Genomic DNA, 23,624 nt, shown 5'->3' with positions numbered 1-23,624 from the left:
TTGGCTATGACCCTGTTGCAAATGTCTTGTCCTTGCTTATGGCTTAATCCTGCTGCTCTGCCACCAGCATGAGGTCATTGGGCAGTCCTTTATATATATATGACATGTAGAATTCACAAATAGATCATGTTACGGATAGTATATTGTATTGAAATTGTGCTGTATTACTGTATATTCCTCATAACTATCTTACGGTACGTTGTGATTTTCAGACTTGCATTTACCTTTTACAGTAGTTGCTGTGTTGTTGTGAATGAGATGCTGTAACAAAAGTAAAGGACGAGTACATATTGACTTCCATTGTAAGACCACCTTTTTGCCACAGCTCGCATTGATGTGCCATCCTGGATGAACTGTACTACCTGAGCCACTTGTGTGGGTTGTAGACTCCGTCTCATGCTACCACTAGAGTGAGAGCACCGCCAGCATTCAAAAGTGACCAAAACATCAGCCAGGAAGCATAGGAACTGAGAAGTGGTCTGTGGTCACCACCTGCAGAATCACTCCTTTTTTGGGGGTGTCTTGCTAATTGCCTATAATTTCCACCTTTTGTCTATTCCATTTGCACAACAGCATGTGAAATTTATTGTCAATCAGTGTTGCTTCCTAAGTGGACAGTTTGATTTCACAGAAGTGTGATTGACTTGGAGTTACATTGTGTTGTTTAAGTGTTCCCTTTATTTTTTTGAGCAGTGTACATCATTGGAATGAACAAATTCATTCCTCTGTGATACTTGAGCTTGGACGCTGCCATTGGACGTGATGCGGGCAGAATGGCAGCTTTCATTGATTTCAAAGGAAGCGTTCCCTCAATGGTTTATGGCAATGCCGGACTCCAGATGGCTGTAGTGTAGCAGGGCCGTGAGACGGCCATGGCATATGGTTTACAATATTTTCACGCACATCATTCAATGACCACTCGTGCCAATAAAATAGCCTGCCCATCATTTTTATACATGACCCTAAGCATGATGGGATGTTACTTGCTTAATTAACTCCGTAACTAAACCTTTCAATATACAGTCGTGGCCAAAAGTTTTGAGAATGACACAAATATTCATTTTCACAAAGTTTGCTGCTTCAGTGTCTTTAGATATTTTTGTCAGATGTTACTATGGAATACTGAAGTATAATTACAAGCATTTCATTAGTGTCAAAGGCTTTTATTGACAATTACATGAAGTTGATGCAAAGAGTCAATATTTGCAGCGTTGACCCTTCTTTTTCGAGACCTCTGCAATCCGCCCTGGCATGCTGTCAATTAACTTCTGGGCCCCATCCTGACTGATGGCAGCCCATTCTTGCATAATCAATGCTTGGAGTTTGTCAGAATTTGTGGGGTTTTGTTTGTCCACCCGCCTCTTGAGGATTGACCACAAATTCTCAATGGGATTAAGGTCTGGGGAGTTACCTGGCCATGGACCAAAAATATCGATGTTTTGTTCCCTGAGCCACTTAGTTATCACTTTTGCCTTATGGCAAGGTGCTCCATCATGCTGGAAAAGGCATTGTTCGTCACCAAAACTGTTCCTGGATGGTTGGGAGAAGTTGCTCTCGGAGGATGTGTTGGTACTATTCTTTATTCATGGCTGTGCTCTTAGGCAAAATTGTGAGTGAGCCCACTCTCTTGGCTGAGAAGCAACCCCACACATGAATGGTCTCAGGATGCTTTACTGTTGGCATGACACAGGACTGATTGTAGCGCTCACCTTGTCTTCTCCAGACAAGCTTTTTTCCGAATGCCCCAAACAATCGGAAAGGGGATTCATCAGAGAAAATGACTTTACCCCAGTCCTCAGCAGTCAATCCCTGTACCTTCTGCAAAATATCAGTCTGTCCCTGATGTTTTTCCTGGAAAGGATTGGCTTCATTGCTGCCCTTCTTGACACCATCCTCCAAAAGACTTTGCCTCATTGTGCGTGCAGATGCACTCACACCTGCCTGCTGCCATGCCTAAGCAAGCTCTGTACTGGTGGAGCCCCGATCCTGCAGCTGAATCAACTTTAGGAGACGGTCCTGGCGCTTGCTGGACTTTCTTGGGCACCCTGAAGCCTTCTTCACAACAATTGAACCGCTCTCCTTGAAGTTCTTGATGATCTGATAAATGGTTGATTTAAGTGCAATCTTACTGACAGCAATATCCTTGCCTGTGAAGCCTTTTTTGTGCAAAGAAATTATGACGGAACGTGTTTCTTTGCACGTACCCATGGTGGACAGAGGAAGAACAATGATTCCAAGCACCACCCTCCTTTTGAAGCTTCCAGTCTGTTATTCGAACTCAATCAGCATGACAGAGTGATCTCCAGCCTTGTCCTCGTCAACACTCACACCTGTGTTAACGAGAGAATCACTGATATGATGTCAGCTGGTCCTTTTGTGGCAGGGCTGAAATGCAGTGGTAATGTTTTTGGGGGATTCAGTTCATTTGCATGGCAAAGAGGGACTTTGCAATTAATTGCAATTCATCTGATCACTCTTCATAACATTCTGGAGTATATGCAAATTGCCATCATACAAACTGAGGCAGCAGACTTTGTGAAAATGTATATTTGTGTCATTCTCAAAACTTTTGAATATGACTGTAATCCCTCATTTACTCAAGTGTTTCCATTATTCTGGCAGTTACCTGTATGCTGCCCTACAGAGTTGTGGAAAGTTGGTAGAATCTTATTCCAAATGATTAATAAATGACTAAAATAATATGATATAATGAAGCCCTGTTCACACTGCAGACCTTAATCAGTTTTGTTTTTCAAATCTGTTTTGGAATACTGACTGTACAAACAGCAATTTATAAGTGACCAAAATCGGATTTGTGTGTTCAGACCATAGACTGTAAAAAAGACTGTTCAGACAGCAGTCATTTGTTGACATTTCTATGCTCGTTGTCATAGCAACAACAGGTGTGTGCGCAGTGGCTGATTGATGATTGATTGACCTACCATTTAGAAGTTATGTAGCAAGCCGAGGTGACAATGCCTTTCATGGACGTGTCCCAGTTGCTTTGAACGTTCAAAATCATAGTGTAAAAAAACATAAAGCCTTTTAAAGTCTCAAAGGATAAGATGATCCAACTTTCAAAATGAGTCCTTATTGGCCACAGCGGTCAACTAGCTAGCCACAGTGGTCAACTAGCTAGCCACAGCGGTCAACTAGCTAGCCACAGCGGTCAACTAGTTTTGCTTTCTAGCACATTCACTCATTTGTTTGTAAACAATTAACAAGCTAGTAAGCTAACACATGTTCTTGTCAAATTGTTTCAAACCACCTACAAAGGTGGTTTGAAATGTGGCTTGAAATATCCGATTCCATGTACTTTTAGGCTATTCAGACTGCAGAAAAATTGACAAAGATGCTAACACCATCTATTAAATCTGGGGTGTGAAGACATCCACAAAATCAAGACATCTTCGTTTTTTTTGTGTTTCAGTAATTTGGAATATGTTCTAGAACTTTCTGCCACTTTGAACATGCAGTAGTAGATGGTGTAGCTCTATAGGAATTTAAAAAAAAAATCAAACCCTTTTTAGATTACATTTTAAGACAGCAAAATGTGAAGACTGTGCACGTGGTTTGTAGACTTTCCCCTTTACCTTAGCTGGACATTTAGTATATATATATTCCCACAAAATGGTATTACCATGATCATCCCATTCACACGTTCAGACAATGCAGTGATGCTGAAGGCAGATATCTAAGACGTAAAGTCCATCTGCTGGACATCAGACGGGACGACTGCAGCAAGCCTCAAACCACATCACCTCGGACCCCATCGCTCGGTGTTATCGTAATCACCTTAAAACACCACATCACCTCGGACCCCATCGCTCGGTATAATCGTAAATCACCGTAAAACACCACATCACCTCGGACCCCGTCGCTCGGTGTTATCGTAAATCACCTTAAAACACCACATCACCTCGGACCCCGTCGCTCGGTGTAATCGTAAAACACCACATCACCTCGGACCCCATCGCCGGAGTTATCGTAAAACACCGTAAAACACCACATCACCTCGTACCCCGTCGCTCGGTGTAATCGTAAAACACCGTAAAACACCACATCACCTCGGACCCCATCGCTCGGTGTTATCGTAAACACCACATCACCTCGGACCCCGTCGCTCGGTGTAATCGTAAAACACTGTAAAACACCACATCACCTCGAACCCCATCGCTCGGTGTTATCGTAAATCACCTTAAAACACCACATCACCTCGTACCCCGTCGCTCGGTGTTATCGTAAATCACCTTAAAACACCACATCACCTCGGACCCCGTCGCTCGGTGTTATCGTAAATCACCTTAAAACACCACATCACCTCGGACCCCGTCGCTCTGTGTTATCGTAATCACCTTAAAACACCACATCACCTCGGACCCCGTCGCTCGGTGTTATCGTAATCACCTTAAAACACCACATCACCTCGAACCCCGTCGCTCGGTGTTATCGTAAATCACCGTAAAACACCACATCACCTCGGACCCCGTCGCTCGGTGTAATCGTAAATCACCTTAAAACACCACATCACCTCGGACCCCGTCGCTCGGTGTTATCGTAATCACCTTAAAACACCACATCACCTCGAACCCCGTCGCTCGGTGTTATCGTAAATCACCGTAAAACACCACATCACCTCGGACCCCGTCGCTCGGTGTAATCGTAAATCACCTTAAAACACCACATCACCTCGGACCCCGTCGCTCGGTGTTATCGTAAATCACCTTAAATCGTAAATCACCTTGGATCTCCAAAGATGTGCAGGTGACATGATTCAATGAAATGGTTAAATAAAAATCCTTGACAATTCTCATAATAGTATTTATTTTGTAGTCTTTCTCGACAACCCAAAAACACATTACAAAACAGATTCAGTAACTGAGGTGACTTAGATTAGATAGGCAACATAGACGAGTGACTCAGACAACGATATAATCTGGTAAGTTCTGGTGGAGCCTTGAGAGAGATATCTCGCGTCAGTTAAGTTCTGGCTTCCTTAAAACAGTGTCTCAAATAAGAATTTAATGTGTCTTCTCTTCCAGTAGTGCTTAGAAAATTATAATAGATTTAATAATTTAATCAAGTCTCAAACCTGTTGAAAATGTCTCAGGTTAGCATTGCTTTTAAAAGTTTGTGGCTCTTGGTTTGGTTAAGCACAAACCAATGACAGAAAGGGATCTGTGGACATGTTCAGGTATGATACATACATCTGTATGTGCAACAGTTTCAGTATTTTAAACCTCTGAAGATAGAATTATACACAATCACTCATTGTCTGCAGGAGTCCAAGTGGTTGTAAATAGATTCGTTTGCGACCAGTAATAGATCACATGTCAAGACAAGTCTGTATCATTCTGCTGTCATGATGTAGTGGATCTTAGGACGATGGTCCAAGGAAAAGGTAAATTATCTGTCTTAGACCGTTGGAACTTCTGCATGGAACTCAGTGATTAGAGTTGGAGAATGATTTAGAGTTGGAATGGACACAGAGGCACAAAACTCTACAAAAAAAGCCCCACTTTCCCAAACTACAAAAACAAAAAGGTCCCAACAGACAAAATGTTGACGCAGCTTCATCTAGGGAAATAATACTGTGCCTGCAACGTTTCTAAAAACAAGTCAAACAGAAATCTGCACGGCTTTGTGTAGTAATCCTAAAGCTGGAATCGTTAATGGTGAAAATGCCACATCCGTTTGTGATATTACCACAACAAAGACGTTACTGCAAACACAACCAACACTGTTGTTCCCCCTCTGACACCAGCAATAGAGGAACACAAAACATACTGCACATTTAGTTTTTTTACCGTGCAGCTTTGCAACTAAAACAATAACAGTGGCACCGTCTTCCCCCCGCTGCGGATTCCTTCTTTAACTTTGTTTGTATGAAAACTAAACATTTTTCCCCTTTCTTATTTAAGGTTTCAAATTAAGACACGACATCAGTGCTAAAAAAAATTGCAGTTCTTATTCTTAGTTCCTTTTAGATTCAATCTTTTTGGTGATTTTGCATGTCTCAGGTAGATTGAGCGAGCATTATTTAGCATACACACACACGCGCATTTACCTCAATATGGATCCCCAAAAATAAAAACTCATCCAAACTCTCTTTTAACCACTTAATAGTTAACTACACATTTCTAAAGACAGTCCACAAAACACAAGTTTGCATGGAGGAGACCTCCAGTAGCCATCTGACGGAAGATATGGAGCAGAGTGAGCGAAGGATTCTGGGATAGCGTTATTCCAAACAGGAATAGTCAGGAGTGGGAAGATTGTCTTCATCCCGTTCTGAACAGACCTGTTGATGTATGGTTAGGATTCAGATTCGCATCACGCCTATAAAAAGGAAGAACAACTGAAGGGGGTCATCATCATCATCACCAGCTGTAGAATACTGGACGGGAGTGTCAATGCATATCTACCATCTTGTGACCTGAAGAGAGAAGCAGAGGAAAAGTTGATTTAATACACAGTTATACCGATTGTTTTCCTACACATAAAATGTACTTCTATTGACCACTGCCAAATTTTCCCAACATGTTTGACAACCCTTTAAAATGGTAACAAGTAGGCCACCCTTCCTGTGACAACCCTTTAAAATGGTAACAAGTAGGCCACCCGTCCTGTGACAACCCTTTAAAATGGTAACAAGTAGGCCACCCGTCCTGTGACAACCCTTTAAAATGGTAACAAGTAGGCCACCCTTCCTGTGACAACCCTTTAAAATGGTAACAAGTAGGCCACCCTTCCTGTGACAACCCTTTAAAATGGTAACAAGTAGGCCACCCTTCCTGTGACAACCCTTTAAAATGGTAACAAGTAGGCCACCCTTCCTGTGACAACCCTTTAAAATGGTAACAAGTAGGCCACCCGTCCTGTGACAACCCTTTAAAATGGTAACAAGTAGGCCACCCGTCCTGTGACAACCCTTTAAAATGGTAACAAGTAGGCCACCCGTCCTGTGACAACCCTTTAAAATGGTAACAAGTAGGCCACCCTTCCTGTGACAACCCTTTAAAATGGTAACAAGTAGGCCACCCTTCCTGTGACAACCCTTTAAAATGGTAATAAGTAGGCCACCCTTCCTGTGACAACCCTTTAAAATGGTAACAAGTAGGCCACCTTTCCTGTGACAACCCTTAAATGGTAACAAGTAGGCCACCCGTCCTGCATTTTCCTGCCTTAAAAGTAAAAACAAAAGTGATTTTATTATTGATTTTATAACTATAAAATTATCACAATTTTCTATGATATTGTATTTCCATGTGTCAGTGGTCAGTGTTTGTCCCAGGCAGATTGACCAGAGAGGGGGACACGGAGAACGTATTCACTACTCACAGTGCCATCACTTCACCACTGGGGGGGCACATAGCTGTAGGTGGGCGTGCCTGGGTGTCGGTATGTGGGCATCGTGACTTGGTGGGGGGCGAGGGGATTCGGGGAGTGCGTCAACAATGTTCCTGGAGAAGGGAGGGAGGTGGGAAAGGTCAGAAATTTAGACGAGAGCAAAACCATTTCTTCATCCTCGTCATAGATTTGTACGCTGTGTAGAGACAGGATAGTATAAAAAAGAGGAAAATATTGGAACTCACCGGCTGACATGGCCATAGTGGTCCCTGCTACCATCCCCATGGCAACACCATTGTGGGGGCGAGGCGGATGGTGCATGGGCGGGACATACATGGCTGCTGGCATCCCATTGGGCTGGACCACTGTAGTGTGATGTATGACATGGGGCGGGGCTGCGTACAGCGGCTGTGTGTAGTAAGTGCCTTGATGCTGAGAGAGATAGATCTCACGTCAGCGCCACATTGAGCCAAGTACAACTACAGCAGCAATATGCAGCAAGCTAATGTGTATGGACCCAATTCAGACCAAGGAAATGTCTGCCTTTCTTACGCACTTCTCAGTATTTGGTATTCCGACTTAACTTATTCAGTCGCGTAATGCGCTCTGCAGGAGTGGCTACCTCGCTTGCTTTGAATACATTTCATTTTTAAAATATACTCTGATCTTGTAGATTATTTAGGGTTAGGAAAGTATTTATGAAACCCTTTGGGCAGGGGGCAGGGACTTGGCCCTTCCGGCGTCTCGGGGCAGGTGGAAGTCGAGGGCTCCCACTGATGGGAGCGCCCATTCGTATTGTATTGTCGTAATAAAAATTCTTATTTTAAAAAATACCGTATATATATTTATGATATTTTTTTTAAAGGTTTGGAGAGCCTTTACGCAGAAAAGAAAGAAAATGGTGGTTGGATTCATTCGGAAAATTACCACATTCAGTTATTTAACACACGGTAACGTTGGAAGATTAGTGTACATAGATTTATGATAGGGAGAATAGTGTACAATAGTAGGTTATACCCTCATCTATTGCCTGCACTAACCATGGAACTGTGTGATGTCACAGCCAAGTACAGCGCTAGGTTCAAACTGTTACGGCTTGGCATAGGAGAAATGCTCACTAACAGGGAGGCTAACAAATTCATGCACAGTATGGGAAATATCTGGGATCTTTCAATTCGGCTCATGAAACCAACACTTTACATGTTGCGTTTATGTCTTTGTTCAGTGCAGTTCTGCAAGTACAGCAAATAAATAGGTTACGTTTTACTACTTCAGATGGTAAAGGTTGACTGGATATGTTGCAGTAGTCTGTAGATGAACTAACAAACTAACGGACGGACTGACCTGTGCGTAGGGGTTCTGTTGGGGGTAGGTGCCTCTCACAGGGTATACTGCTCCAGGGTAGGGGTTGGGTGACGAGTACGGTGGGACAGCCCCCGTGGTGGGCGAGCAGGACATTTTAAAAGGAGTGCCCGGAGCGTAACCTATAAGAGACATTTCAGAGATATCATCTGGGGAATTACACATTTTAACAGGAACAAAAACAATGAACACTTCAGGGCTGGCCTTTGTCCTAAGGGCTTGTAAAGGGACTGATTAATGTCCGACTCCTTTCTGAATCTGTACAACACAAAAGAGGGAAGTTTCAGTCAACGGCAAAATACGTGTAGCTGGAAAACAAGACGAGAGGCAGAAACGTTTGTCTGAATTCAATCTTCTCTCCTGAGAGCTGTCTGGTTCTCCCATGTTTAGCTAAAGGTGATGAAACCATGGTGTACAGTCACAACACAGCAGCGACAGCTGAAAGCTGCCGCTACACTACGTACAAAGACTGCGATCGAATTCGACCGATTCAGGTCAGGATTTAGCCTTCAGTAATGTATCGGGTTGCAACGATCCCATGATCAGCTGCACGTTCCTGCCCCCTGCACAAACCGATACGGTTCAGCTGGGGTGTACTCACTAGGAACCAAACAGAACGAAGAGGGACCTACCTGAATTTGTCCAATGGAAACTCAATTGCAACGGTTTGGACTAATGATTAGACCCCCTGGGGGTGTATTCATTATGGAAACCGTTTACCGTTTAAAAACCAAATGGAAGAAAACAGAGCAAAACCTGAGTTTCTATTGGATAAATTCAGGTAGGCCCCTGTTTCCTTCCATTTGCCTCCGTTCAAGAAATTTTTTGCAACAGAATCTGCGTAATAAATACACCCCTGGTGAGATTGGGAGATCAATTCCCACAGAAATCGCATACTAACAATGTATTCACTGACTGTACAAGGGTAGGCTTTACATGCAGCTCTGGGAGGGACTGTTACCTTACCCGTGGGGAAGGCTGGGTGGTTGGCTCCAGGGTGGTACATGTTGGGAGCATAGGCAGGGGACGCTGCATACCCCACAGGGAATCCAGCTGGGAGGTCATATGTCATACAAGTTCAGAAGCATCAGACAGACATTTAGAGAAGACCCAACAATTAGAGAGAATTTTTTAAATAAAACTGTGTAAACACTACAGGCTCACAAACTGGTTAAGGGGTTCTCTGCCTACCTGGGTATCCTACTAAATGCCCCTTTTGATTGGCATAGGGGACCCCTGTTGGTGCAGGGCAGTACACTGGGTTCATAATGCACACTGTTCAGATACTGCAACAACCAAGACAAGAAGCAAACATTATATAGTTAATGTTAGATAATATCTGATATGTTCTTCATTAAAAAAAACAGTTTTGGAAAAAGTAGCCACTTGTCATACTTGAGTAAAAGTAAAGATACCATAATAGAAAATGACTCAAGTAAAAGTCACCCAGTAAAATACTACTTGAGTAAAAGTATTTGGTTTTAAATATACTTAGTGGGGGAAAAAAGTATTTAGTCAGCCACCAATTGTGCAAGTTCTCCCACTTAAAAAGATGAGAGACGCCTGTAATTTTCATCATAGGTACACTTCAACTATGACAGACAAAATGAAGGAAAAAAAATCCAGAAAATCACATTGTAGGATTTTTTATGAATTTATTTGCAAATTATGGTGGAAAATAAGTATTTGGTCACCTACAAACAAGCAAGATTTCTGGCTCTCACAGACCTATAACTTCTTCTTTAAGAGGCTCCTCTGTCCTCCACTCATTACCTGTATTAATGGCACCTGTTTGAACTTGTTATCAGTATAAAAGACACCTGTCCACAACCTCAAACAGTCACACTCCAAACTCCACTATGGCCAAGACCAAAGAGCTGTCAAAGGACACCAGAAACAAAATTGTAGACCTGCACCAGGCTGGGAAGACTGAATCTGCAATAGGTAAACAGCTTGGTTTGAAGAAATCAACTGTGGGAGCAATTATTAGGAAATGGAAGACATACAAGACCACTGATAATCTCCCTCGATCTGGGGCTCCACGCAAGATCTCACCCCGTGGGGTCAAAATGATCACAAGAACGGTGAGCAAAAATCCCAGAACCACACGGGGGGACCTAGTGAATGACCTGCAGAGAGCTGGGACCAAAGTAACAAAGCCTACCATCAGTAACACTCTACGCCGCCAGGGACTCAAATCCTGCAGTGCCAGACGTGTCCCCCTGCTTAAGCCAGTACATGTCCAGGCCCGTCTGAAGTTTGCTAGAGAGCATTTGGATGATCCAGAAGAAGATTGGGAGAATGTCATATGGTCAGATGAAACCAAAATAGAATTTTTTGGTAAAAACTCAACTCGTCGTGTTTGGAGGACAACGAATGCTGAGTTGCATCCAAAGAATACCATACCTACTGTGAAGCATGGGGGTGGAAACATCATGCTTTGGGGCTGTTTTTCTGCAAAGGGACCAGGACGACTGATCCGTGTAAAGGAAAGAATGAATGGGGCCATGTATTGTGAGATTTTGAGTGAAAACCTCCTTCCATCAGCAAGGGCATTGAAGATGAAACGTGGCTGGGTCTTTCAGCATGACAATGATCCCAAACACACCGCCCGGGCAACGAAGGAGTGGCTTCGTAAGAAGCATTTCAAGGTCGTGGAGTGACCTAGCCAGTCTCCAGATCTCAACCCCATAGAAAATATTTGGAGGGAGTTGAAAGTCTGTGTTGCCCAGCAACAGCCTCAAAACATCACTGCTCTAGAGGAGATCTGCATGGAGGAATGGGCCAAAATACCAGCAACAGTGTGTGAAAACCTTGTGAGGACTTACAGGAAACGTTTGACCTCTGTCATTGCCAACAAAGGGTATATAACAAAGTATTGAGAAACTTTTGTTAATGACCAAATACTTATTTTCCACCATAATTTGCAAATAAATTCATAAAAAATCCTACAATGTGATTTTCTGGATTTTTTTTCCTTCATTTTGTCTGTCATAGTTGAAGTGTACCTATGATGAAAATTACAGGCCTCTCTCATCTTTTTAAGTGGGAGAACTTGCACAATTGGTGGCTGACTAAATACTTTTTTGCCCCACTGTAAGTATTAAAAGTACATGTCATTACTAAAATATACTTAAGTATCAAATGTATAAATCTTTTCAAATTCCTTATATAAAGAAAACCATGTGTTTAGTGAGTCCACCAGAACATAGAAAGTAGGGATGACAAGGGATGTTTTCTTGATAAGTGTGTGAATTAGACAATTTCCCTGTCCTGTAAAGCATTCAAAATGTAACGAGCATTTCGCTACACCCACAATAACATCTGCTAAATATGTGTATGTAAACAATAACATTTTATTTGAATACTTTTGGGTGACAGGGAAAATGTATGGAGTAAAAAGTACATTATTGTCTTTAGGAATGTAGTGAAGTAAAAGTAAAATGAGTCAAACATATAAATAGTTGTAACGGCTGTCCTCCTCTTCTTCATCCGAAGAGGAGCAGGGATTGAACCAAGGCGCAGTGGAGTTTGAATACATAATGAATTTATTAAACAAGACGAAACAACACGAACTTGACTATACACTAACAAAACAAATAAACGGTGTAGAACAGATCTGAACGACGGACTCACATAACACACGAGAACGCACGAACAGGGAAAAAGCCTACACATAAATGACACTTAACAAACAAACCGAAACCAGTCCCGTGTGGCGCAACGACATACACAAACACAGGAGACAATCACCCACAACGAACACTGTGACAACGCCTACCTAAATATGACTCTTAATTAGAGGAACGCCAAACACCTGCCTCTAATTAAGAGCCATACCAGGCAACCCAAAACCAACACAGAAACAGAAAACATAGAATGCCCACCCAACCTCACGTCCTGACCAACTAACACACATAACAACTAACATAAATAGGTCAGGAACGTGACATTACCCCCCCCCACAAGGTGCGAACTCCGGACGCACCAGCACAAAGTCTAGGGGAGGGTCTGGGTGGGCATCTAACCACGGTGGTGGCTCAGGCTCCGGGCGAGGTCCCCACCCCACCATAATCCATCCTAGCTTCCTCCCTCTAAGAATGTCCACCCTCTTTTTACCCCCACAAAATCCTCTTAATAACCTCACTAATAAGGACAGCACCGGGACAGAGAGATAAATCAAGACAGAGGGATAGATAAGAATATAGAGGTAGATCAAGATAGAGAGGGAGATCAGGATAGAGGGGCAACTCCGGACTGAGAGGCAGCTCCGGACAGAGAGACAGCTCTGGACTGATGGGCAGTTCTGGGTATCTAGCCGTTTAAGGCTGAAGGGCAGCTCATGGCTGACTGACGAATCTGGACGCTCATGGCAGGCTGACGGCTCTCGACGCTCATGGCAGGCTGACGGCTCTCGACGCTCATGGCAGGCTGACGGCTCTCGACGCTCATGGCAGGCTGACGGCTCTCGACGCTCATGGCAGGCTGACGGCTCTCGACGCTCATGGCAGGCTGACGGCTCTCGACGCTCATGGCAGGCTGACGGCTCTCGACGCTCATGGCGCTCTGACGGCTCTGGCTGCTCATGGCGCTCTGACGGCTCTGGCTGCTCATGGCTCTCTGACGGCTCTGGCTGCTCATGGCTCTCTGACGGCTCTGGCTGCTCATGGCTCTCTGACGGCTCTGGCTGCTCATGGCTCTCTGACGGCTCTGGCTGCTCATGGCTCGCTGGCGGCTCTGGCAGATCCTGTCTGGTTGGCGGCTCTGGCAGATCCTGTCTGGTTGGCGGCTCTGGCAGATCCTGTCTGGTTGGCGGCTCTGGCAGATCCTGTCTGGTTGGCGGCTCTGGCAGATCCTGTCTGGTTGGCGGCTCTGGCAGATCCTGTCTGGCTGATGGCTCTAGCGGCTCCTGTCTGGCTGACGGCTCTAGCGGCTCCTGTCTGGCGGATGGCTCTGTAGGCTCATGGCAGACGGGCGGCTTTGCAGGCTCATGGCAGACGGGCGGCTTTGCAGGCTCCTGGCAGACGGATGGCTCAGATGGCGCTGGGGAGACGGATGGCTCAGATGGCGCTGGGGAGACGGATGGCTCAGATGGCGCTGGGGAGACGTATGGCTCAGATGGCGCTGGGGAGACGGATGGCTCTGGCCGGATACGGTGCACTGTAGACCTGGTGCGTGGTGCCGGAACTGGAGGCACCGGGCTAAGGATAAGCACCTTCCTACTAGTGCGGGGAGCAGGGACAGGGCACACTGTATTCTCAAAGCCCACTCTATAACTGATGCGTGGTACCGGCACTGGTGACGCCGGGCTGAGGACAAGCACATCAGGATTAGTAGGGGGAGAAGATACAGTTTGTACAGGGCTCTGGAGACGCACTGGTAGCTTAGTGCGTGGGCCCGGAACTGGAGGCACCGGGCTAGATACACGCACTACAGGGAGAGTGCGTGGAGGAGGAACAGGGCTCAGGATACGCACTGGTAGCCTAGTGCGTAGTGTAGACACTGTAGGTACTAGGCTGGGGCGGGGAGGTGGTGCCGGAAATACCGGACCGTGGAGGCGTACTGGCACTCTTGAGCATTGAACCCGCCCAACCTTACCTGGTTGAATGCTCCCGGTCGCCCGACCAATGCGGGGAGGTGGAATAACCCGCACCGGCCTATGTAGGCGAACCGGGGAAACCATGCGTAAGGCCGGTGCCATGTATGCCGGCCCGAGGAGACGCACTGGAGACCAGACGCGTTGAGCCGGCCTCATGACACCTGGCTCAATACTCAATCTAGCCCTACCAGTGCGGGGAGGTGGAATAACCCGCACTGGGCTATGCACTCGTACAGGAGACACCGTGCGCTCTACTGCGTAACACGGCGCCTGCCCGTACTCCCGCTCTCCACGGTAAGCCTGGGAAGTGGGCGCAGGTCTCCTACCTGCCCTTGGCCCACTACCTCCTAGCCCCCCCCCAATAAATTTTTGGGTGTTACTTACGGGCTTTTTTGGCTTCCGTGCCAGACGCGTTCCCTCATAGCTCCGGTTCCTCTCTCCGGTAGCCTCTTCTCTCCTCAGTGCCTCCAGCTGTTCCCATGGGAGGCGATCCCTCCCAGCCAGGATCTCCTCCCAAGTGTAGCAACCCTTTCCGTCCAAAACATCGTCCCATGTCCATTGCTCCTTCTTCTCCTGTCCCTTTCTCCGTTGACTCCGCTGCTTGGCTCTGGAGTGGTGGGTGATTCTGTAACGGCTGTCCTCCTCTTCTTCATCCGAAGAGGAGCAGGGATTGAACCAAGGCGCAGTGGAGTTTGAATACATAATGAATTTATTAAACAAGACGAAACAACACGAACTTGACTATACACTAACAAAACAAATAAACGGTGTAGAACAGATCTGAACGACGGACTCACATAACACACGAGAACGCACGAACAGGGAAAAAGCCTACACATAAATGACACTTAACAAACAAACCGAAACCAGTCCCGTGTGGCGCAACGACATACACAAACACAGGAGACAATCACCCACAATGAACACTGTGACAACGCCTACCTAAATATGACTCTTAATTAGAGGAACGCCAAACACCTGCCTCTAATTAAGAGCCATACCAGGCAACCCAAAACCAACACAGAAACAGAAAACATAGAATGCCCACCCAACCTCACGTCCTGACCAACTAACACACATAACAACTAACATAAATAGGTGAGGAACGTGACAATAGTAAAGCAAAGTACAGATTAGAGGTCGGCCGATTAATCGGAATGGCCGATTAATTAGGGGCGATTTCAAGTTTTCATAACAATCGGAAATCGGTATTTTTGGACACTGATTTGGCTTTTTTTTTTTTACACCTTTATTTAATTAACTAGGCAAGTCACTTAAGGACACATTCTTATTTTCAATGACGGCCTAGAAACGGTTGGTTAACTGCCTTGTTCAGGGGCAGAACGACAGATTTTTACCTCGTCAGCTCAGGGATTCAATCTTTCAACCTGACGGTTAACTAGTCCAACGCTCTAAACACCTGCCTCACGAGGAGCTCGCCTGTTACGCGAATGCAGTAAGAAGCCAAGGTAAGTTGCTAGCTAGCATTAAACTTATCTTATAAAAAACAATCAATCATAATCACTAGTTAACTATACATGGTTGATGATATTACTAGTTTATCTAGCGTGTCCTGCGTTGCATATAATCGATGCGGTGCGCATTCGCCAAAAAGGACTGTCGTTGCTCCAACGTGTACCTAACTATATACATCAATGCCTTTCTTAAAATCAATACACAAGTATATATTTTTAAACCTGCATATTTAGTTAATATTGCCTGCTAACTTGAATTTCTTTTAACGAGGAAAATTGTGCCACTTCTCTTGAAACAGAGTCAGGGTATATGCATCAGTTTGGGCCGCCTGGCTCGTTGCGAACCGTGTGAAGACTATTTCTTCCTAACAAAGACAGCCAACTTCACCAAACGGGGGATGATTTAGCAAAAGAGCATTTGCGAAAAAAGCACAATCGTTGCACGACTGTACCTAACCAATAACATCAATGCCTTTCTTAAAATCAATACACAGAAGTATATATTTTTTAACCTGCATATTTAGTTAAAATAAATCCAGGTTAGCAGGCAATATGAACCAGGTGAAATTGTGTCACTTCTCTTGTGTTCATTGCACGCAGTCAGGGTATATGCAACAGTTTGGGCCGCCTGGCTCGTTGCGAACTAATTTGCCAGAATTTTACCATAACATTGAAGGTTGTGCAATGTAACAGCAATATTTAGACTTACGGATGCCACCCGTTAGATAAAATACGGAACGGTTCCGTATTTCACTGAAAGAATAAACGTTTGTTTTCGAGATGATAGTTTCCGGATTCGACCATATTAATGACCTAAGGCTCGTATTTCTGTGTGTTATTATGTTATAATTAAGTCTATGATTTGATAGAGCAGTCTGACTGAGCGATGGTAGGCACCAGCAGGCTCGTAAGCATTCATTCAAACAGCACTTTTGTGCGTTTTACCAGCAGCTCTTCGCAATGCTCCATGCATTGCGCTACTTATGACTTCAAGCCTATCAACTCCAGAGATCAGGCTGGTGTAACAGATGTGAAATGGCTAGCTAGTTAGCGGGGTGGACGCTAATAGCGTTTCAAACGTCACTCGCTCTGAGACTTGGAGTAGTTGTTCCCCTTGCTCTGCATGGGTAATGCTGCTTCGAGGGTGGCTGTTGTCGATGTGTTCCTGGTTCGAGCCCAGGTAGGAGCGAGGAGAGGAACGGAAGCTATACTGTTACACTGGCAATACTAAAGTGCCTGTAAGAACATCCAATAGTCAAAGGTATATGAAATACAAATCGTATAGAGAGAAACAGTTCTATAATTCCTATAATAACTACAACCTAAAACTTCTTACCTGGGAATATTGAAGACTCATGTTAAAAGGAACCACCAGCTTTCATATGTTCTCATGTTCTGAGCAAGGAACTTAAACGTTAGGTTTCTTACATGGCACATATTGCACTTTTACTTTCTTCTCCAACACTTTCATCTTGCATTATTTAAACCAAATTGAACATGTTTCATTATTTATTTGAAGCTAAATTGATTTTATTGATGTATTATATTAAGTTAAAATAAGTGTTCATTCAGTATTGATGTAACTGTCATCATTACAAATAAAATAAATAGGGCGATTAATCGGTATTGGCTTTTTTTGGTCCTCCAATAATCGGCGTTGAAAAATCATAATCGGTTGACCTCTAGTACAGATACCCCCAAAAACTACTTCAGTAAAATTACTTGAAAGTACTACTTAAGTACTTTACACCACTGTTTAAAACAAAACCTGGCTATAGTAAGTGCCATACTGGTTGCTGTCACAAAGTATTGCTTGTCGAGGAGGATGCAATGCTATGTCATGACTCATGATCTGAATCATTATAGCTTCACAACCAAAGCTATGTGAAGAAGATAGCTAGCTAGCAAACCAGTTAAACTAGCCGCAATAGCTAACTATAGTACAGTGCATTCGGAAAGTATTCAGACCCCTTCACTTTTCCCACATTTTGTTACATTACAACCTTATTCTAAGAAACATATATTTTTTTTGCCTCAATCTACACACACCCCATAATGGCAAAGTAAACAAAACGTTTTTTAGACATGTTTGCAAATGTATTAAACATTTTAAAAACTGAAATATCACATTTAAATTTCATCCCCCCCAAAAATCGCTAAGTAACAAAGTCTTCCAATTTTGAGTGTTCATGTAATGTTCAAAGCATCCTGAATACACTCGTCTCGTTTTGTTTTTTTACCTTTATTTAACTAGGCAAGTCAGTTAAGAACAAATTGGTATTTTCAATGACGGCCCAGTGGGTTAACTGCCTTGTTCAGGGGCAGAACGACAGAGTGTTACCTTGTCAACTCGGGGATTTGAACTTGCAACCTTTCGGTTACCAACGCTCTAAAGCCACTTGGCTACCCTGCCACCCCATCACCTAACCTGTGATTTTTATTAAAACAAATTCCACCCTGGTCATAGAACTAAGCCATGTCAAAATACGTAGAATCGCAGTAAATTACCTGAAAAACAGTAGGGGGGTTGTGCTAGGGGGAACACACATAGTAAATCCAAGCCCTCTTCAAAAGTTGGCAACCCTGAGCAGCTAGTTAGTATATACACAGATCAATGTTTTTCGTAAATCATAATTAGCCATCATGTGGCGCCCTTCACTTGACACATTTAGAGTATGGGACCCGTGGTCGCAGTATTGGAAATGGACGTGTATCGATTAACGAACAGCTACAGTAGTGAACGATAGGGCAGCTAGCTAGAATTCAACACATTACGGTAACGTTAGGTAGCGAACTGTAAACAGTGACATTATTCTTGTGCTTCTGTGCTGACAAATCCCTATGGAGCGTTTAACTATGGGCGATGCAGTAGCTCCACAACAACAAGGGCGGCGGGGTGGCATTGTGTTGGGGCTACAGTCGCATCTCTCTCCTTGTAGTTAATACTGGCTGTCCCATCCACCTCTTCATATTGTTAATCTTGACAATTGGTTTAACAATAGATGCCAACTGTAATATTAGGAATAGTTGTCAACGTTACTTACAGTTGTAATTTCTCAGTTTCCGACTGCTGTTCTTTTAGGCTCAGATGTTTACTTTTGGTTATTGTATTTTTGTTCTCACGGTCTCTGGTTGACGCTGTTCTTTTCTGCTTGGCTCACTGCGCACAAAAAATTCTCCAGCAACCGGCGTCACTTCCGAGTACAGTGAGTCTCCATTGTGCCCATGTCACATGATGTCGTACTGCAATAAAAGGTGACTTTCACTTTGCTGTCTCTGGGCAATGGTTCTGGGACAGCATATGTATAACATGGTATACGCTATTATATAATTTATGTAATAGAGTATAGATACTGATGCATACGCATCATCTGTCATAAATATTAGCTATGGGGGTGTCTCAATGCATTAATGCATTAGGCATTTGTAGATTATATTGGACCTTTTGTCGGTGTTTGATCGTGTTGGCATTGCTCAACAATACGTTGTTCCTAAAAATAACTGCAATCAAATCTGAAAGAAGCATTCTTGCATTCATCTATTTTCTATCTGTCAATGACAATTACAACCCTCCCCATAATGGAAGTAGACCCTTACACAGATCTAGGATCAGTAAACCATACTTCAATCTTCAGTTTGGACTCTAGGCTGGCTGGGGGGTACAATTAAATCTGACTGTAGATCAGCTATAAGGGGCACTGTATGACAGACAAAGGTCCTAACAGGAACACAAAGTAAAATGCACCTATTATCATTTTCCGGACAGAAAGTTATTTATGCGATTATCTCGGTCCCCTTATTTAGCATTAAAGATTGTGAATCAGAATAAATATAAATTTATATTAATTTAGAAATACATGATTTATCAATGCTGTACAAACATTTCCGGGACCTTGACTGGATTTCGCATTTTCCTTCTCCCTTTACCAACCCGGGCTGGGTCCATGGAAATACATGCAGAACAATACAACCGCTGTGATTTAGGCTCGTATTGTTAAAAATGGTCAGTTTTAATTCATTTTAGTTAGGAATTTATGCTGTAAAACACAATTTATCGGTCGGCGTCCTCAATTAGACAAATATGTCGGGAGCGGCCGCCGGAGGGGCGCAGTCTTGCATCGGCGCAGCCGCTGCCAGTTGTAGCTCTGCCGGGAACTCCTTCGTCGCAGCCGGCGGAGGTGTGGGAATAGCAGGCAGGCTACCCAGTCGGGTTCTTGAGCATGTGTTCTCTTATCTGGATTTGTATGATCTAATGCGGTGCTCGTTGGTGTGCTGGCATTGGAACAACTGCCTAGCCGACGAGAACAGCGAGGTGTGGCGGAGTCTGTGCGCTCGCTCTCTCAGTGAAGAGGCACTGCGCTCCGACATTCTCTGCAATCTGCCAACCTACAAGGGAAAGGTAGCTATATATGCTAACGTTTGTTTACTATTTGAAAATCATCGTGAAGGCCTATAGCTATTGTTACAGACTTGTATGATTTCAATCCAGATGATACTACAATGAATAACTCACGCACCCACTTTCAGCACACATATTAGCTTGCCATTTAATCAGACCGCCTACTCATCAACGTTATTAGTCACGCTGTCTGTCATGCAGAGACTAGTGTCTAGCGGTCTGCACACGCCCTGTTTATTCGACGTCTGCATTCAATAAGATACATGAGCATGATGTAATAATTTCCTGAATGAGATAATGTAAGTGAAATGATATAGCTATGATCTCTGGTTCTGCCCTCATATTTTGCTCTCAATTCATCGAGATGCACCAGCCATATTTGATCAATTACTTGGATGGATGAAGTTGTTGATCCTCTTCAAAACCCTGACCCATCTTTGTCTGCCTCCTCTCCCGTCTTCTCCTCTCCTGAAGCTCAAGTCCTACCAGCACGCTCTGAGTTCCCACGACTGTTCACGTAACGTCTACGTGAAGAAGAACGGCTTCACCCTTCACCGCAACCCCATCGCCCAGAGCACAGACGGAGCCCGCGGCAAGATTGGCTTCTCTGAGGGCCGCCATGCCTGGGAGATCTGGTGGGAGGGGCCCCTAGGGACCGTGGCGGTGATCGGCATCGCCACCAAGCGTGCTGCCATGCAATGCCAGGGCTACGTGGCCCTCCTGGGTACTGATGACCAAAGCTGGGGCTGGAACCTGGTGGATAACAACCTGCTCCACAATGGGGAGGTCAACGGCAACTTCCCCCAGTGCAACAACGCCCCCAAATACCAGGTAGGTTAGCAACATGTTTCCCGTGGGTCATATTCATTAGCGCACAGTGTACACTGTAGCAAATATTTTGCTACAGAAAAATTCCATCTCAACAGTGAGTTTAGTGCTGAAGTTCAGGGACGTTGTCACTATGGGGTGAGCTGCAGAGTTCAGGGACGTTGTCACTATGGGGTGAGCTGCAGAGGTCAGGGACGTTGTCACTATGGGGTGAGCTGCAGACAGGGGACGTTGTCACTATGGGGTGAGCTGCAGAGTTCAGGACGTTGTCACTATGGGGTGAGCTGCAGAGTTCAGGACGTTGTCATTATGAGGTGAGCTGCAGAGTTCAGGGACGTTGTCACTATGGGGTGAGCTGCAGACAGGGGACGTTGTCACTATGGGGTGAGCTGCAGAGTTCAGGGATGTTGTCACTATGGGGTGAGCTGCAGAGTTCAGGACGTTGACACTATGGGGTGAGCTGCAGAGTTCAGGGACGTTGTCACTATGGGGTGAGCTGCAGAGTTCAGGGACGTTGTCACTATGGGGTGAGCTGCAGAGTTCAGGACGTTGTCACTATGGGGTGAGCTGCAGAGTTCAGGGACGTTGTCACTATGGGGTGAGCTGCAGAGTTCAGGGACGTTGTCACTATGGGGTGAGCTGCAGAGTTCAGGGACGTTGTCACTATGGGGTGAGCTGCAGAGTTCAGGGACGTTGTCACTATGGGGTGAGCTGCAGAGTTCAGGGACGTTGTCACTATGGGGTGAGCTGCAGAGTTCAGGGACGTTGTCACTATGGGGTGAGCTGCAGAGTTCAGGGCGTTGTCACTATGGGGTGAGCTGCAGAGTTCAGGGACGTTGTCACTATGGGGTGAGCTGCAGAGTTCAGGGACGTTGTCACTATGGGGTGAGCTGCAGAGTTCAGGACGTTGTCACTATGGGGTGAGCTGCAGAGTTCAGGGACGTTGTCACTATGGGGTGAGCTGCAGAGTTCAGGGACGTTGTCACTATGGGGTGAGCTGCAGAGTTCAGGGACGTTGTCACTATGGGGTGAGCTGCAGAGTTCAGGGACGTTGTCACTATGGGGTGAGCTGCAGAGTTCAGGGACGTTGTCACTATGGGGTGAGCTGCAGAGTTCAGGGACGTTGTCACTATGGGGTGAGCTGCAGAGTTCAGGGCGTTGTCACTATGGGGTGAGCTGCAGAGTTCAGGGACGTTGTCACTATGGGGTGAGCTGCAGAGTTCAGGACGTTGTCACTATGGGGTGAGCTGCAGAGTTCAGGACGTTGTCACTATGGGGTGAGCTGCAGAGTTCAGGGAAGTTGACACTATGGGGTGAGCTGCAGACAGGGGTATAGACACATCTGAATACATAAATGGATATGACCTATTAAAGCTCTGAGCCATTGTTTAAGGCTGATGAACCATCTCAATTAAGTGTTTGTAATTGAAATATTAAATTGACATGTATTTATGGGATGAGTTGGTGCAGTAGGATGCATGTGAAGAAGAACGCTACTTAAATGAGAAGTTCTCATAACAGTAAGCATGTATTAATTGTAGCTTGAAAGTGAAGCAATTCTCTGTATTGTAGCTGTTACTTATTGTTATATTACTTTCTAGTGTAATGGTGTGCGTCCACAGATCGGGGAGAGGATACGAGTAATCCTGGATATGGATAACAAAACCCTGGCCTTCGAGAGAGGCTTTGAGTTCCTGGGAGTGGCCTTCCGAGGGCTTCCGAAAGCCTGCCTCTTCCCGGCCGTCTCGGCTGTCTATGGAAACACTGAGGTGACCATGGTCTACCTGGGAAAGCCTCTGGATGGGTAGCACTGCCACAAGACCAGTCGGTGCCATGTCAGGTGTGCCAAGGATAATGACTGATGGTTGGCACCGAGAGAACTCTAAACTAACATTTCACAACCACTGGAGTGGAACCTAAAATCAAAATGGATGCTAGTGATCATTGATGGACAAGAGGGGAGGTGGGTGTGGACTGGAGGCTGTCTCAACATGGATGTTATCCACTAGCTGCTGGACCATTTTATTTACAATATGGGAGGACTTGACTTTTTTTTAAATGTTATTTTATGAAGTAACAACACTGCTGAATCCCGTACATGTGGTTGGTTGTATGTCTGTTCCTATGAGGCCAAACCAAATATGAACTGTGGCAAATATGTAAAGAAACCTCATCATATGATAGAGGAACAAGTCATCATCATGAGAATATTGTAGATGTGGAAATGTAAAGCTGTAACATTTCTAGAGCACAAAGTGTAACTGCCATGAGGGGAGAACGTGGAGTGATTGACCTTTGACCCTTTCAGAGGACTACATGCAGTATGGAACACTTTTTGGCCAACTGACCATTAAAACCAGGAAAGACTGCTTCAGTAGCTAAGCTAGCTAGTCATGTGCATGCGTTACAGTATAACTGACACGTCTCCTCTCTTCAGATACATCGTATAGGAGAGCAGAAGTCCGGGGACTACATTACCCTTTGTGCATCCATTTTAATTGTGGTGGTATTAGTCCTAGTATTTCATGATATTTATTTATAGGTTTTAATCCGTGGTACTATTGAAGAGGTCATGGAAGCTTCAAATAAAGACTACCTGGTGCCAGTCTGA

At 44.7% G+C, this 23,624-nt stretch overlaps 2 protein-coding genes across 4 annotated transcripts; one reads left to right on the top strand and one right to left on the bottom strand.

The window, feature by feature from the left end:
• Window positions 1–4,807: 4,807 nt before the first annotated feature.
• fam168b (family with sequence similarity 168 member B) lies at window positions 4,808–20,667 on the bottom strand. 2 transcript variants are annotated; one of them, XM_055928227.1, is made up of 7 exons: window positions 20,577–20,667; window positions 9,904–9,998; window positions 9,679–9,765; window positions 8,695–8,834; window positions 7,596–7,782; window positions 7,342–7,463; window positions 4,808–6,436 (listed from the first exon to the last, which is right to left on the bottom strand). In XM_055928227.1, the coding sequence occupies exons 2-6, from the start codon at window positions 9,977–9,979 to the stop codon at window positions 7,354–7,356; spliced, it is 600 nt and encodes a 199-aa protein (XP_055784202.1). In that variant the 5' UTR covers window positions 9,980–9,998; window positions 20,577–20,667; the 3' UTR covers window positions 4,808–6,436; window positions 7,342–7,353. The 2 variants fall into 2 exon arrangements, with proteins under 2 accessions (XP_055784202.1, XP_055784201.1); XM_055928226.1 differs by lacking the exon at window positions 20,577–20,667 and adding an exon at window positions 18,831–18,973.
• On the top strand, window positions 19,677–23,624 carry LOC129858962 (F-box/SPRY domain-containing protein 1). 2 transcript variants are annotated; one of them, XM_055928225.1, is made up of 3 exons: window positions 19,677–20,185; window positions 20,660–21,016; window positions 22,636–23,624. In XM_055928225.1, exons 1-3 carry the CDS (start codon window positions 19,868–19,870, stop codon window positions 22,819–22,821), a joined length of 861 nt encoding a protein of 286 aa, XP_055784200.1. In that variant the 5' UTR covers window positions 19,677–19,867; the 3' UTR covers window positions 22,822–23,624. The 2 variants fall into 2 exon arrangements, with proteins under 2 accessions (XP_055784200.1, XP_055784199.1); XM_055928224.1 differs by having other exon boundaries at window positions 19,678–20,185; window positions 22,615–23,624.

Source organism: Salvelinus fontinalis, chromosome 7, assembly GCF_029448725.1.
Source record: "Salvelinus fontinalis isolate EN_2023a chromosome 7, ASM2944872v1, whole genome shotgun sequence".
NCBI lineage: Eukaryota > Metazoa > Chordata > Actinopteri > Salmoniformes > Salmonidae > Salvelinus > Salvelinus fontinalis.
This window is presented reverse-complemented; position numbering and strand designations above follow the sequence as displayed.

Bases quoted from the DNA above. Each gene is read 5' to 3' on its own strand.
- LOC129858962 (XM_055928224.1), top strand. From the start codon at position 19,868: ATGTCGGGAGCGGCCGCCGGAGGGGCGCAGTCTTGCATCGGCGCAGCC. The intron at 20,186-20,659 runs GTAGCTATATAT...CCTCTCCTGAAG, and splicing joins TGCCAACCTACAAGGGAAAG to CTCAAGTCCTACCAGCACGC. The intron at 21,017-22,614 runs GTAGGTTAGCAA...ATTACTTTCTAG, and splicing joins ACAACGCCCCCAAATACCAG to TGTAATGGTGTGCGTCCACA.
- fam168b (XM_055928227.1), bottom strand. From the start codon at position 9,979: ATGAACCCAGTGTACTGCCCTGCACCAACAGGGGTCCCCTATGCCAAT. The intron at 8,835-9,678 runs GTAAGGTAACAG...TGTCTCTTATAG, and splicing joins CCACCCAGCCTTCCCCACGG to GTTACGCTCCGGGCACTCCT. The intron at 7,464-7,595 runs GTGAGTTCCAAT...TCCCTTCTCCAG, and splicing joins CACTATGGCCATGTCAGCCG to GAACATTGTTGACGCACTCC.